The sequence below is a fragment of the Sipha flava genome, unplaced genomic scaffold (assembly GCF_003268045.1).
Source record: "Sipha flava isolate LNK unplaced genomic scaffold, YSA_version1 258_pilon_pilon, whole genome shotgun sequence".
Taxonomy (NCBI): Eukaryota; Metazoa; Arthropoda; class Insecta; order Hemiptera; family Aphididae; genus Sipha; species Sipha flava.
Window position 1 is genome coordinate 1,942,538 of NW_020272917.1, and position 17,119 is coordinate 1,959,656.

General features: G+C 26.2%; 2 protein-coding genes across 5 annotated transcripts in view; both read right to left on the reverse strand.

Annotated features, from left to right (window-relative positions):
- Nucleotides 1–5,782, reverse strand: part of LOC112684835 (nuclear pore complex protein Nup153-like) — an 8,962-nt gene extending 3,180 nt beyond the window's left edge. The window contains exons 1-6 of one of the 4 annotated variants that reach the window (XM_025556537.1): nt 5,279–5,782; nt 3,903–4,028; nt 3,124–3,247; nt 1,998–2,152; nt 1,438–1,577; nt 1–1,018 (exon numbers count right to left, since the gene is read on the reverse strand). In XM_025556537.1, coding sequence (XP_025412322.1) covers nt 1–1,018; nt 1,438–1,577; nt 1,998–2,152; nt 3,124–3,247; nt 3,903–4,028; nt 5,279–5,454 — 1,739 coding nt within the window. In that variant the 5' untranslated portion in view covers nt 5,455–5,782. The remainder of the gene's footprint in view (nt 1,019–1,437; nt 1,578–1,997; nt 2,153–3,123; nt 3,248–3,902; nt 4,029–5,278) is intronic. The other 3 variants (XM_025556538.1, XM_025556536.1, XM_025556539.1) reach the window with 3 other exon arrangements.
- A 2,780-nt stretch (nt 5,783–8,562) lies between these two features.
- Nucleotides 8,563–9,444, reverse strand: LOC112684930. Its single transcript, XM_025556659.1, has 4 exons — nt 9,433–9,444; nt 9,147–9,339; nt 8,952–9,053; nt 8,563–8,579 (listed from the first exon to the last, which is right to left on the reverse strand). Exons 1-4 carry the CDS (start codon nt 9,442–9,444, stop codon nt 8,563–8,565), a joined length of 324 nt encoding a protein of 107 aa, XP_025412444.1.
- Nucleotides 9,445–17,119: the final 7,675 nt, after the last annotated feature.

Here is a 17,119-nt window from a genome sequence, read left to right on the forward strand (position 1 = left end):
TGTTTGTCATCAGCTTTTGGCGCACCAAATTGAAATACTGGTGTTGATTGTTTGTCATCAACTTTTGGTGCACCAAATTGCATTACAGGTGTTGAACGTTTTTCATTAGTTTCAAAAGTAAAACTTATTTTGTTTGAAGAATTTTCTATTGGACTATCAAAACGTGATACAGACAAATTGTTTTCATTTATTTTAGAAAGATTATTAGTTGTAGATGAATTTACAATAGATCCACCTGGAGTTGATGTTGGAATAGTAAACTGAAAAGATGGTACATTTTTATCATTTTTAGAATCTTTTTGTCCTTCAGTTGGAGATTTATCATTAGTATTTTCATTTTTCTCTGGCGATTGAAATTGTAATTTAGGTTGTTGATTAGGCCTTTGTACCGAATTCTTTGGAGTTTCAAAAGTAATTATATTATTAATAGATTTAGGTTTATCTTTATCATTCAGTTTTTCAACTCCTTCATTAGTTTGTTTATTATTCGTTTCTACTGATGATACAGCAGAAGCTGTTGGACTTTCAAAATTAAACTGTAATGGTGTGTTAATTTTATTTTCTTCATTTACTTTTGGTGTATTTTCAGACAGATTATGACCAAAAATTAGAGACATAGATTGTGTTGAAGGTGTTGTCACTGATGTAGCACTTGAAACAGGTACACTAAATAAATTAGCAGTAATCGCTGGCTGTATTTCATTCAGTTTGGGAGTTCTATTTTCTGCATTTTTCTTTTTTTCTTCGAGCTTATCAATACTAGTATATGGTACAGGATCAACATCGTCAAATACTTCATCAAGTATAGTTTTCATAGTTATTTTCTTCACAACCTGTGTTTTCCCACTTCTGTTAAATATTCGACTGGCTGCAACTGTTACTAAATCATCGGATAGGTCTGTTTCTGTTGTTTTGTCACTTTTATTAAGTTTATTTTGATCATTTTCAAGTAGCACAGTAGATCCACAACATGTACAGCTTTTACAGTGTTTACGATTTGGTGAGTTATCTTCATGATCTAATAAAATAAATATATGTAATTAAAGATTATTTTTAACTTTATTCTGATTTATTGTTTCAAAAACTTCTGTTTCTGCACATTAGTTTCTTTTACAATTACTCGGAGAAAAATATTATATTTAATGCAATAAAAATATTAGATAAACACAGTCATATTAATAAAACATAAATTTAATTAGATGGTATAATTATTGACAACTAATATTAAAAAATGTGTTTAGTGATATTAAATATTGTTAAAATAAAATATTAAGAATTAAGTAAGACTTAGATAAAAATAATTTTAAAATTAAATAATAAAGTAAAAATATAATTTTAAAGCCTAATAAATATTACATATATTTATAAAATATAGTCTTTCCTTATAGTTCATGTGAATATTACAAACCCATATAATATTTAAATAAAAATAATTACCTCTCGGATAAGGTCTTTTCTGACCAGACTTAAGTAAGAACTTGCTAGAGCTATAGGAGCTCAATATTTCATTATTACGAGTCTTAGGTTTCTTCTGTGAATGACACATATTTGTTTCAAAATCTCCATGTCTTTTAGTTCTAATAAAATTTTACAAATTATTAAATAAAAATAACAGTCAGATTAATAAGACATTAAACTATAGTAAAGTAAAGATAAATGAAAAGTGTACTAACATAGACAATATTAACATTATTATAAATTTACAATCAAATCAGTAATAAAATAATTTTTTTTATTTGATTAAAATAATAAATAATTAATAAAGTAATAAAGTAATAAAATAAATCAAAAATTAGTAAATTATTAATACATCTTAAGGGATATATAAATAAATAGTTTATGTATACAAATAAATTGATTTAATCTGGAGTATTATTATATTTGTAATATGAATTACTATTGGACTATTCAAAATTTAAATATCTAGCACTTAAAATTTCAAAAAAGCTACTATTCAATTTATGATTGCTAACATTTTATTAAAAAGTATGTCTTACTTTTTGTTGTCTATGTTGATATTTTTAGAGTTCATAACTATTGATATTGGTTGAGTTAATCTATGATTATGTCCATTCATAACTGTTAAACGATCAGGAGTGTTAGATTCAGTTATTGTTTTTCGACGTCGATCAACAAATGCATCACCACTGCTCTATAAAATCAAAATAAATTACATTAAATATAAGTAAATAGTTTGGAAATTAAATATTATAAAGCCCAACATACAAATTTATGAGTAATTTACTTTTAGAAAAATTAATTTTAAATAAAATATTATTATGTTGTGAACCCTTCACATGTCGCAAATATTGTTAACTGAACAATAACGTAGCTCGACAACAGCTGTGTTAGTGTTAGTAGCACAACAGTCAGTCGATTTGTGTACATAATCAAGTACAGTACATAATATTTAATCTCAATAAAGGCATATTAATAAATTCTCATAAGTGTATATTGTTTTAATTTATTTCAAAACTATATGAGGAACCAGTACTCTGATTGGTTTAAACCGTTGACACGGAGACAACCCAAAAAAAAGATTGTAATAACTCACGAAGATAACCGAGGGTCACAACAATTAATTACATTGTATTATACATGAAAAATTTAATTTAATTATATATTGAATTCGTACTAATTTTATTAAACTAAATTTTAATAAATTATATAAAATATAATGTATGAAAAAAAAAAATTCTCTAACCATAAGGCTATAAATATAAATTTAGTTGAATGTAAAATGTCTGTACAATCTACAGTTCAGCTAACTAGTTCAACCAAATTATTAACAATATTAAATTATTGATGGCTATCACTAACTTTAGTTATAATAACTGTGCTAGAGTGCAATGTTAATAATCAAATGTAAATCCTTTGAATAAAAAAAAATAGGCATAAAAAATTATATTAATGGTATTTAAGTAACATAAATACTAATATGAATAACAAAGTATATTAGTTATTTAAGTCTAGTTAGATCAACATTAAGTACATATTTATTCTCATTTTTCTTTATAAAAATAGTATTATCTTTAACACTAACTATTATAGTATTATTATAATTAGTATTATAAAACTTCATAATATTTTGATATTACATTATATTATATTTCAATATATTACCACTTGGCGAGTTCTTTTCCTAATACCAAAATTATCCAATGTTTCCATCAATTTCCTCTTTTTATCATATCCATCCCTCATTGAATAATTGCCATTGATTGTATTCCTTCCATTTAAACTATTCCTAAGAAATAAAGTAACAATTATTTATATAAAGAAATAGTAAAATAATTTACATTACTATAATATTGCAGACATTATGTAAAAAATTAAAGATAAATATCTCCCATATGAGATTAGTTAGATATGTATGAGGTTATTTGCTAATTACATTTTTTGGTGAATTCTTATTATAAATACAAAATAATTTAAAAATTAAATTAATCCGATTTAGTTACAATATTTACAAAATAATAAAAATTGGTTATAAAATGTAAACTAATATTATGAAAATAATAAATAACATGCAAAAACAAAATCAAGTTATAAAATAAAAAGTGAAGTCACAATCAATTTTAAACTAAATAAGTGTAAAATTCACAGTAGGGAATAATATAAATAATACAAAATTAGACTGGTAAAACTATGAATTAATACAAAAAATATGTTGTCATCATACAAATAGTTATAATTAATAATATAATTTATAAATAAATAAAATAAAATCGCAGCCTAATAATATAAGTATGGATAAAAAAGAAAAAAAAACAATAAGAATATATAAAATAAATATTAATGTTAAAACAATCAAATAAATTAAAATAATACATTTAAAATTCTAAATGAAGCAAAGAAAGTATTTAATATATACATATTGTAATATAACTACAAATACTAACTCTAATGTGAATGGTGTTGACAAATTTGATAAATCCATATTTGGTGTAGTTGACCTCATTTCACGAGCTCTTTGAACTATTCGATAACTAAATCCAGGGCTAGTAACAGTTTCTTTACAACTTGATCTAAAAGAAAATTATTTACAAAAAAAAATGATGATGAAAACATACATTTTTAAATCATAAAAAATAACATCTATAATTTTAAATATAGCAATAATAAGTACACCCTATAAACTATAGGAAATATTATACATTTAATACAAATTTAATGTATTATATTATTTATTAATAATACTGATACATGTATATGTAAATAATAATAAAGTACAGTCTAAGATTTAAAGAATATGCCATCTGGGACCCTATTTTAAAATGCTACATATACAAATTGGTTGTACTGTTACACCCATCATAAAAAAAAATTATATAAATAACAGTGTTATTTAAATATATATATTATTAAAATAAGATCTGCTCATATTGATCAAAGAAAAACCTCTGGAAGGAAATATTAAACCCATTTGTTTTTAAATCAATATAACTTGACAGTTGATGAGACTATGACAACGATCTACGAAACTCAACATTTGAATAGACAATAGAATAAAAATAAAAATTGTTTGGTAGTATACAAATAAACCATTTGTAACTTTTAATATCAAATTTAATAATCTGATGGTTATAAATTATAATACAGCCATACGGGTATACAAAAAACACTCGAAAATAATATAATAATAATACAAACAAAAAAGGAAATTCATCAGTCCGAGCTCAATATGGTCTAACTAATAATATTCTAAACGCTCATTCATTTGATAATTCTGCAGTAGACAATATAATATTATATAACTATTACTATTTGTTACACACATTTTTCAATGATTAATAATTCTTCCTAACAATTGTTATACATTAGAAAATGTTGTTTTCGCTGTTAAGAAATTATCTCCTCTCCTTAAAACTAACACCAAGGGCAACTGCTTCTTTGCCACCCCTTAACCCAGTACTGATAATGTACTTTTTAAAACGAATCAGGATAACTTTATTTTAAAAAATAAATAAATTAAGATTAAAAATTTAAGTTTCATTTGAGGTTACAACTTTGAAATCAATTATACCAATATTTAATTTATCAAAATAACTGTAAATATTATTAGTTGAATGAGAAAGATATGTTTTTAGGAATCTATAAGCATGGTATAAAATATGAGAATACAATTTTATATTGATAAATAGATAATAAGATAGATTAATATCGGTAAAACTGCATTTCTTGTACCATAAAAATGTTTTTTATAAAATCCTCAAAAGGTACTAGTTGATAAAAATTATTATATACCCATATAGATGTAATATAACATTGTACATACCTTAAGGGAGAATTAATTTCATTTGATTTATGGGCTATGGGCAACTTGTTGTGAAATATATTGAGAGCACTGGCCTCTGGACTATTAAGATTTAATGTTGTCCCGCTCAAGTTGTCAGGAACCTTATTCTTATCAGCATCCGATTTGGCATTTAAAAATTTTAAAAATGAAAACATAATTAGAAATGTTAATCTCACAGCTCACGATAACGCTGACAATTTTAAATAAGAGACTGTTTTAACAAAAATATTCAATGAAAACTAATAACTAAAAACTAAAAAATATCAGGAAACAACGTGCGAGTAATAAGAGTTGTTACGCCAAGTCACGCGGACAATAGTTGTTACTGAATGTCCTTATTACAATATTCACAACAGTATCTGGGCGACATTCTTATCAAATAATTTTTATCACTGACTAAAATGAAAAACCGTTGAAAAAGCAATGAAGAATGATATTATACCATGGTACATGATTTAACTTCCTTGACCGTGGAACAATAACATTAAAACACGATAAAATATCTTCTTACATTTTGTTTATGTTTATGTTTGACCACACTGTAAATAATCATTGATCGTCGAGTCACTACATAGAGTAAGATAGAGGAGGCGTTAGCTATTAAAACCATGTATCACAATTGAATCCAATCCGTTGGTCATTGACCCTAATAGAAGAGTCCAAGGAAGATAATTTTCTCCGTTGGTCGCGCTGTTTTCAACGAAAAGTATGTATAAACATATTACTTTTCATTCATTGAATACAGCGAAACTAGCGGAGAAAATTATCGTACTTGAACTCTTCATGGGGACAATGATCGACAGATTGGCTTCAGTTTTGATAGCTAACGCTGCCTCTATCTTATTCTATGAGTCACTACCACATGAGAGGATTGCGACAGTAATGTGAGCTAGTTTTTCGGAGCAGTTATCATGGCTGAAATTAACGATAGTTTCATTATCATCCTTTGTTTGTTATCACTAAATATAGTATAAAATCTATAATTATGATACAGAATTTAAGCTTTGACGTTATTAGCTCTATTAATATTTACAATGAATTAGAATATTCGTTATTTTTCAATTTACCTTATGACTTTGAAGTGTCATCAGATAGGGGGGCGGGGGAAATTGACCTCTCGGATGTATGGCGGACAAAACTATAATTTGAAAAATAATAAAAAATAGTTCCTGTGCCACTGGTCTTGATATTCTCTCAAATGTATACAGTACAATAAATTCTATGCATTTTGAGTCCTCATTTTTTCTAAGCTGAGCCCCTTGACGGTACTGTCAAGGTTAGCCCCAGTCCCACTTCTAATTGCGGCACAGTTTGGATGCTGAAATAGTTATAATTCTTATTGAACACAATTTTTTTATTGTGTTATAAGACCAGAATATTAAGTTTAGTGTCGTATATAGAAAAAACCAGTTATATAATATATTATTATATATACTATATTATAATATAATAAGTGCTCGAATTGGGAAAAATTAAGTAAAGGAGCTCAGTCCAACGATTTGAATACTGCGTTCCACGTGCGCAATTAGTTGACACAGAATCATGGGGGGCTTCGTCCTTCTTCCTCCCTCCACCAACCTTAAATATATTTTGAATACCACTTTTCAGCTAAACAAATATTTAAATTCCAAATACAATATATTTTGATAGCAATACGAACATCCTATATGTTACAATAGAAAATAAAAATAAAATAATAATTAACATAGGTAATTGTAGGCGATCAGGCAGTCTCATGAATCGAATGATATAATCATATATTTGATTTTTGTTTTTATCTATTTTTCCTCTTTAGTGCGGGCCACGGCCTTAAAAGATTAGTCTAAGGTCGTAGTGAGAGCATTTATTTTTTTCCGAAATGACAATATCGTCGATCGCCAATATTAATAACAAACCGTACAATGTACAAAGTATAATACACCAAATTCACAGACATTACTATTTATATTTTTCCAGAAATGACGACGTTATCCCTTATCATAACCACCATATAATCTTAAATTATAAAAATAGTTTTGTTATTATAAATCGTAAAATTTATTTTCCAAGTGACGTAAATTGAAATTCACATAAAAATTATTTTGGACATAAATTAGGATGAACGTGGCGTCCCCCCATTCCGATGAAAAAATATAGTTGGGGTACGCAAAAAAAAAAAAAATAGTAGAGGAGCTCCGTCTCCCCGCGCACCAACCCAATTCGAGCACTTGTTTTAACGACTTCACAGCTGAATACATAGATTTAAACGAATATCTGATAATTTTGTATCGTTCGAATCATATTATAGTTTTACCGGAATCGCAAGCAATATTTTTGTTTTAGATTCAGAGTGATGTGAACAACAGATGAGAATCGGTGAAATTCTTTGGTTCGATAAATACACCAGGAATTATTTCGGTCCAGTTAGTAAAATCTTCCTTGTGTTTTATAATTCACTTAAAATATTGGTCTACTGAGCAATTTCTCAACTTTCTGACACGTCAATCTTCCTTTGAAAGCTAACAGAATAAATTATTGGTTTTACAATAACGTGTTTTTTTTACATAAACTTTTTAGGGTAGTAAAAGTGTTCTGAAAATGTTACGTCTTATGTGACTATATAATTTAATCGATTCGAAATTAAACACAGATGGTACTTTTAAGAGGTAATTTTTTCAATTTTCCAGACAATCTTTACAAACGTTCCACATTGAATACATTGAATATATCTGTTAATGTCGCACGTTCTTAAAATTTACAGTTTAATTATATGACAATATAATTATTATATAACTACTCGTATATAATATTTTATATTGTATAATAAGTAGTTCTATATATTTTATTCGTGTATATACTGTACTACGAAATATATAATATTTGTTTCCCATAAGTAAAATTAAGTCCTTTTAGGTTATAATAAAACAAGTCCGAACGCCGACTGGTATTTTCGTTGGGAAGGGGGGACACCCCCCAAGACCACCCATTGAGACGGCCCTGCGTAACATACATTGCTACAAATTATTCGTGCTTACTATTCACTACAAATTACTATAATTCGTAACATAATTCCTAAAATAATCGTTCAAACGACTTCAAAGAAGAATTATATTTACCTATATCCGATATCCTTTCTCCTGTGCCTCCCCCGAAAGGCTGAAAATAAATTGGTGCCGCGTTATTTTCTCCACTTAACCTCTACAAACAAATAATGAAATGCCCTAAGAAGTTTCGTCAACGGGTGGTTTCTTTAACAACTCTACTTGTCGATGTAAATGTCTTCTTTAATCATTTATCTTTACTGTACAGTATAATAAAGTATATACATTATTATATGATATGAATATTTTATATTTAACAAAACAAATAGTAACAGATTTATAAAAAAGTTATTGTTGTACATCACATTATAATCATTTAACATAAAAAAAAAAAGTAGTTTTTATATGAAATAATAATTTCAATCTTTAACAATATAAATCTTTTTTCAAAAGAATGAAACACAATAAAAAGTATAAATTTGAAAAAGCTGAAATTTATACAAATGGAACAATAATAATTAATAAAATAAATAGAATATCAGCTTCAAAAAACAACAAAAAAAAAAAAAAAAAAAAAAAATAACAAAATGTTAATAAAGAATAAAAAATTAATAAAATAATCAAAAAACAACATTCATGGTCAATTTTGTTGCAAATAAGAAGAAAGAGTTTTTTCACGTTATTGTTGATAACCAAACAATTAACAGCAATAATGTCTTTATAAATGGATTCATCTGAAACATAAAATCACATTTAAGTTATAGCTTTAAAATAATAAAACATGTTCAATAAATTAGTTATATCTAAAATAAAAAATAAAAACTTACACATAAGTTTACCGATCGGAAAAAAGGAAAGTAAAGATTGACCTTGCTTTTCAAGAATTTCTGTATTATTAAGATCCTTGATATGTTCTTTTACATTTGAAAAAACGGACATTAAATCATCTATACTTTTGCCATTAAGTTTTGAACAAAACACAAAAGCATGACCCATTTCAATAGGTTTGATGACTCCGGTCTAAAAGAAATTGAAAATTAAAATTCAATACAAATTACATTGAAAAAATGGGAATAGATAATTTAAAAATTGTAGTTCATAAATTATAAATACCTTAAGGAACATATTAATAAGCACATAGAAAACACCAACATTAACTTGAGAGAGTAATGGATATCCAATTAACAAAAAACTGTCAAAAGCTTTAAGTTCCTTCAATGATTCTAAAATTGAAGTCAGAGAGTCAAGCTGTTAGACTATATACGAAAGAGTTAATTACGACTGTAGAAGAGAATAAAAAAAATCCAAGACAGTTCTTTGAAAAAAGTAGAAGGATTAAACAAGGATTCAAACCACAGACAAATATGATGATAAACGATAACACAGAACTAGTAACTGACAAAAAAGAAATAGCAGAGATATTTAAAACCCATTTTGAGAACTTCTTGAATAGACCCAAAAGTATATCAGATGAGAGAGAAGACATTATGATTACTGTAGAACCTAATATAGTAGAACCCATTAGAGAAGAAATAGCAAAGATAATAAACTCACTTAAAAACAATAAATCACCGGGAGAAGACCAGATAACAGCAGAGCTATTGAAACATGGAGGAAAACAAATGGTGAATGATGTGCATAAGGTAATTATAGAAATCTGAAAAACAGAAACCATGCCAAAGGAATGGAACACAGCAATCCTTTGCCCAATATACAAAAAAGGAGACCCAATGTTACCTGAGAACTACAGAAGGATATATTTACCACACACACGCTACAAAATGCTAACAACGCTCATAATGGAACTATTAAACTATTATGTAACAGACATAATAGGGGATTACCAATGCGGATTCAGTAAGGGTAAATCGACCATAGACCATATACACACAATTCGACAAATAGCAGAAAAACATTATGAGTATAATAAAGATCTGTACTTAGTATTTGTAGATTTTAAACAAGCATATGATTCAATAAGCAGGAATAAACTATGGAAAACAATGGAAAACTTTGGAATACCCTAAAAATACATAGCCCTAGTCAAAATGTGCAATAGTAACACCAACCTTAAAGTACGATTCTGGCAAGAAACGTCAACGCAATTTAAAGTACAGACTAGTCTCTGCCAGGACAATGCATTATCTCTAATGCTATACAAAATAGTCCTAGAGAAAGTGGTAAGGGATATGTCAGAAGATCGAAAAATGAACTTCAGTGAACTGAATGTTCTATTGGCATATGCTGATGACATAGTCATAATGGGAAACTCAAGAGATAATACTGAGATAATATTGAAATAGATACTCCTTTTTTCAGAAATAAGCTCAACAGTAATTTCTTTGAATGGCTTAAAAATGCTACAATAATGTTCCATTACATCAAAATCATCGGGTAATAAATTTTCAACTTTACCAATAAGTGCTATTGTAGATATTAAAAGATCTTTAATATCTATACATCTTTGGAACATATCGTATGTACTGTTCCAACAGGTAGCAACATCCTAAATTAATTTAAGTAAAGATTGACCAATTTGTGTTTCTGTTTGTTTTAATTTATTATAAAATGTTGTTGATCGTTTAAAAAATTCTACAATACTTTTAACTTTTTTGTGAAAATTTTGTATGTCTGATATCCCACTTTGTGCAATTAAATTTATGCCATGTGCCAAGCATGGCATATAACACCAATTTGAATTTAAACTTATTGCACATGTAATAATAACCGCGTTATCGCTAACAGCGATTTTTATTTTTTCGGATATTTCCCACTCATCAAAACATTTATTCATAAATTCAAAAAAATTAATTGCAGTTAGGGCTTGTTCGAAATAATCATAATTATCATGATTCTTTACTGCTCGTCAATTGTTAGCGATTTATTCATAGAATGATTTTGGTATAAATGCGTCCATCATTGTTTGAGATTGGGAGGTTTTAATAGAAGTATGTGTTATTTTAGAAGTCAAAAATGAAGATGTCGGTAGTTGGTTTTGTGTATCAGAAGTATTTTGCTGAAAAAAAACTATATTAAGGTCATCAATATTTTACTCCAGATCAAGATTGTCAGTTTTTTCAGTACAAATTTTTTCCTAACATCATATTGTATAACGTGTTTTCTTTTTAAATGCCTACTGAGGTTTGCGGATGAACCACGGAGAGTAGATGTGTAACATGTCACTGGAAAAATAACATTATTATTATAATAAATAATGAATAACGTGCCCTTTACAGATTATCACCTTCTATCGCCAATAGTCTAATTATTTCTAAATAATCATTATCAGTTTTTATTTTTCAAAAATAACTTTTGAAGAATTGTACAAATATTTGGTTTTCGAACTATCGTGGCCAATAAGTCTGGTTCGATAAATATTTTCAAGTTCGATTTTCGAACAGTAAAAAATGCTTGATAATTCGATTTAATTTTTTTCATGCCGAGTTCGAATTTTGAACCGAACTTAACATCAAAGGTTTGATTCGATTTGGTTCGAGATTCGAACAGTTCAACCCATCACTAATTCCTATTTGAAAAATTGTATTTTACTGCGTTTTCACCTATATAAAATAGTTAAAAATTAGAATGTATCAAAAAAATTTGTATTTATATGTCTGTAGGCAGTAAAAAAAAACCCGAATCAAATTCAATGTCATACATTGAAAAATTTCCTGTTACATTTAAAATTGAATACATGGTATACCGTTTATTAATAATTTTAGTACTCAAATTTAATTTGGAATTTAAATACATATTGAAAATCCTTGCAACTTTAGGGTGAATATTTTATCAATATCATTGGTATTTATTATAAAACTAACCTACAGTTTGGACATTTTTTTATATGTATAAATTAAATTAGAATTCAAATATTGCCATTCCCTCGATTCAGTTATCAAAATATATTTTTTTATATTTAAATAAATGTCAACCATTGTTTACATAACAGAGAACATAAGGAAAATCGCAGTAAAATACAATTTATAAATAATATTTTTACTTTAATTGTAAAAAAAAAAGCTTGATTTGAATGGTCAAATTACTGCGGGTGATCACATGATTAGAATACTAATTATTATCTTTTTGTATAGATTTTATTGATAGTGCCCCACTATCTTGTCATTCTTAACTGACCTTTTCTTGAAAAATAAAAATGCAAATTATCTTAATAATCTTATTCTCAATATGTGGTAACTCCTCGTTAAATTTTTTGGAATTCTAATACTACTTCTTTCCCGATTTGAACAATATTGTACCGTTTATGAATGCCTAATATTATACATTTGTCATCTTATTCTCCTTCGCATTTCTTTCAGTTATATAGAATCAGCCACCGTTGTCCTAAACATCCACTCATCTCGATTTTCTACATCCCCTTTGCACACAACAATAGTAATCTTATCATTCTCAATCATATCCAACATAATTATTCGAATTATTTGAATAATAATATACGTATATAATATGCACAAATAAAGGGGAAACATTATAAAGAATCTACCTTTTTTTTTTATAATCACTTCTTTTGATAATGTGTACTGTGAAAGTTTTGAATATTTAGAAAGTCGATCCTTGATAATAATTGTAAGCTTTAAAATTTAATTTTTTGAATTTTCTTTTTTTTTTTTTAGATATCACTATAAAATAATAATATCAATGTTTGTGAAAAATTATTTAAAATTTTACAATTCATGAAATTATCAAAAGTAAATTTTTTTTTTTTAGTAATTTTGTAACAAAATTTGTTTTTACTCGTGACTATTTTTGAACAGCATGTATTGTCGTTTGAAATTATTAACATATGTCTTATATAATACATTATATAATATATAATCATATTAAGATATTATTAAAAAGATTTAAATGTTAACTTGAGTTTTTTAGATTTTTATGTACGATATATTTTATAAAACTTGAAAAAACGTCTTTTTTATTAAAGTTTTTATAAGTATTTTATAATTGGACAAAGCTGTATAAAAATTATAAAAATCTGTTTGTAGTTTAAAATTTATAGAAATTTTAAGTTTTTCAATTGTATATTGATTTAAAATTTATCAGATCAATCCACTTATGTCAGTCACATATTTTTGTATCTCACATCACATGATATTTTACCTGAAAATATTAATAATGTCAGATAAAAAAAAAAAAAAAAATCTTTGTTTTTTTTTAACTTTATTTTTTGACAATAGTACAAATTTTATTTATAATTTAATTTATATACGTTTTTTATTGTTATTATCAATCTAATTAAAAAAAAAAAAAAAAAAACTATTATGCTTTAAAGTACTATTTTTTTGATTTGTTATAGTACATTAAAATACAATAGTTTTTAAGTTATATAATAATACATTTTTATTTTGTTGGTTTGATTTAATTCACATTCAATGTAAATAATAATATATTATAATAATTCACAACTCAAAACTCACAAAACGGTATAGGGTACTATAATTATAATAACTTCTATGTAGGCAAATAGGTGTCCATTGAATGTGGTCAGTTGTAATAATATGGTAATTACGATGTAATATAAAAAGAAAAATTCGATACAATTTCTGTTTTTAATTGTATAACCATAAGTTATATAAATACTGGGCAGTAATATATATACATTATTACATTTTGACTAGATTTCAAAACTTTTATATCATCAAAATAGTTCACGGCAGTTTTAGGAGTGTAGGACATCTAAGTTAATGATAAAAGTTTTAAAATGTGTATTACATTATTGAGAACATCTTTTGTAGGTATACACATTGTCCTTTTCTTATTAAAGCTTCTTTGTACAAGAGTCATACGATAAAAAAGTTTCTTTGTCACTTTGAACACTCCTTCGTAATATAATAAGTACTTGTCGACTCATTTTTAGTCCCTGCTTTAAGGAACATATAATCAGACCTAAGACATAATAAAATTACCGAAAATAAATTCTACCCCCCCCCCAACCTTTCACATTCATATATGAGATCATTCATTCGAATATTTGTATAATTTCTAATATACTAGTAAAATGCATTGGAAACGAGGTTAAAACAGATAGCAACCAAAAATAAAAAAAATAAAACACTAAAACGGAAAAATTTTAAGTATCAAGTATCTTGTTTTACTTATAAGTCTTAATTTATATTTTCATATAATGTATACACTAAAAAAATCATTTTCGTTAAAAATCTGAAAACTTCTTAGTATTTTTAGTAAAAATTGACTTTTATCGATTTTAAACTTAATTCTGTTATATTAGGTTTGGATTTTAACAATTTACATCATATTAATATTTTATATTAGGTATTTATATATAAGTGTAAATATTGAGATGTTAAATTTATTTTTGATATCTAATGAGTTATGCTTATTTAACTCATCGAACTCTTATTGCTAAGATTTATCATTAGAATTCAGTATAATGAATAGAAAATTATTAACTTCACAAAAATATACACAAATTAGTCAGTAAATCGTTATGCTTGCAAACCTTTTTTATTACAGGTGAAATATTCAAAGGAAATTCAGCAATGAAAATATTAAGGCTATGTAACATCGTAACATAAACCGATTGTTTTTGTTTCCCTGTAAATTTTGCTGCGATTTATTAAAAAAATTTCAAAATTTAAACATTCAATTTTCATTCAACTCGTAGTATCATCTGTTTCCAATTTATGATCAATAATTAATAGACATAATATTTTGTTAGATATATATGAATAAAATACTTGTTAATAATTATATTTTAAATCAAAATATAAATGTTAATAAACCAAAAACACACAACATTGTAAAAACAAACATCGATTATTATCGTATTTCCTGAATTTAAATGAGTTATAGTGGATTAAAACTCTATAACCGACTATAAATGAGAAAAAAAATCATCTTACTTGCATATAATTTACACTTGTGATTATTTTTGTACTATAAAATAAATAAAATACTTATATTTTATGGTGTTCGCACTAGTAACGAACGTATTTTAATCGACTTCACAATAAAGTATGTTAGATGCTCAATGAAAATATGAAACTAAACGTGTTTTTAGCATATTTAATTATGTAAAATGTTATTTTTCAGTCATGAGATGTGTTAATATAATTTTCAATTAAAGTTGATACTATGTGATGTTAAAAATGTAAAAAAAAATGTAAAAAAATTCGAAAGTCATTTTGTCCTAATTACCTAATCTTTACCTAACCATGCAACATAGATGAACCACACTATATGTACCGCCCACCTATATACCCGTATGTGACATCCCTAACTTATCTATTTATTATTTTATGGTATTAGTTTATTAGTATATACTAAAGTATTATTATCATACACCACCAAAAAATCTATTTTCGCTGAAATCTCGTTCGCCATAGTTAGATGTTTGGAAATGTGCGGAAAATATTGTGCGTCTGTCCTAATCTCTAAAATTGCTAAACTTTTTATTTTGTATTTATATAATAATAAACACAACGGGTATACATTTATACAGAGTGATTTTTTTTCAGTAAGCAAACTATCATTATATCGGTCTATTGTGTATTGTTCAAACATATTTTATTGAATATTCTTAATCAGAAAATTAATCTTAGAAGTTTGAACAATAAATAAGTATAATATTGAACTAATTGATGGTTATGTATGTATAATTTACAAGTAGAAATGATCGATACTGTATTCGATTTTATGAAGCACTCGATATTTATATTAAGTTTCAGGATTCAAGAATATCAGAATCGAGATCGATTTTAATATTTATTTCAATACAAATGAGTATAAAATATACAAATCACTAATATTCACGGTAGTAAACATTATTATGCAATATATCGAAATAAAATTTTAAAAAGGTATAATCAAGACTCGACATTTTTTGTATCCCTACATGAAAATTATGAAATGTACGACGAGTAGAGCGAAATATGACAGTAAATAAGATAACCTAACAGCAAAATTTATAACATAATTACTTCAAACCAGGGATAACTGAGTTTTTAGAAATCACTGACCAAAATCGAATAAAAATTCACCTGTACACAGTATATAGCGGAATAGTCGAATTGCACTTATTACCTACAAATAAATGGTCGAACTGCACTCCAGTAAAAAGCAGGTAGTGATCGAACTGCACTCGTTCAAAAAAGAGTTATAATGGAATACCCTCTAAAAATATTATTAATCTTTCTGTTGAAGAACGCTACAACGTACTTATTTAATAGCATTATAAATTAGTTCGTTCCATTTAGATAATGCAGATAATATTATATAATAATAACATATATAATCAGAAGCGTATTACCAGGGTAGAATCTTTGAATACAGTTAGTCATTACTACAAAAAATTATAATAATGAAAATAATTAAATTTGACGATTAAAAAAAAAAATGTATACCTAATAATAATAATATGTATAATATAACATAATATAATGTATAATATAACAATTATAATGTAAATATATATAATTAAGGCTTTGTACCAGAATAATTTTTTCGGGTTTCGGGTTTCGGGTGTTCAAACACCGTAATACAACATTTAAACAAATATTTGGGTGTTAATAACCGTTATTATTCGGGTTAATATTGGTTAATATGGGTTTTAAGTAGTCAAGGAAAAATATTATTTTTCGTTGGTGGAGGATGATGGGGAGGCTGAGCCCCCTCCACTAATGAAATATTTATATTTTTTGTTACCTGCCTATGTAATAAAATATCAATTTCTTATACAACTGTGCAACAGTTTTTTAGACTAAACTATCATTATGTTAATTTCAAGCAATGGTGTAACTACGATTTATTTTTGGGAAGAGGGGGT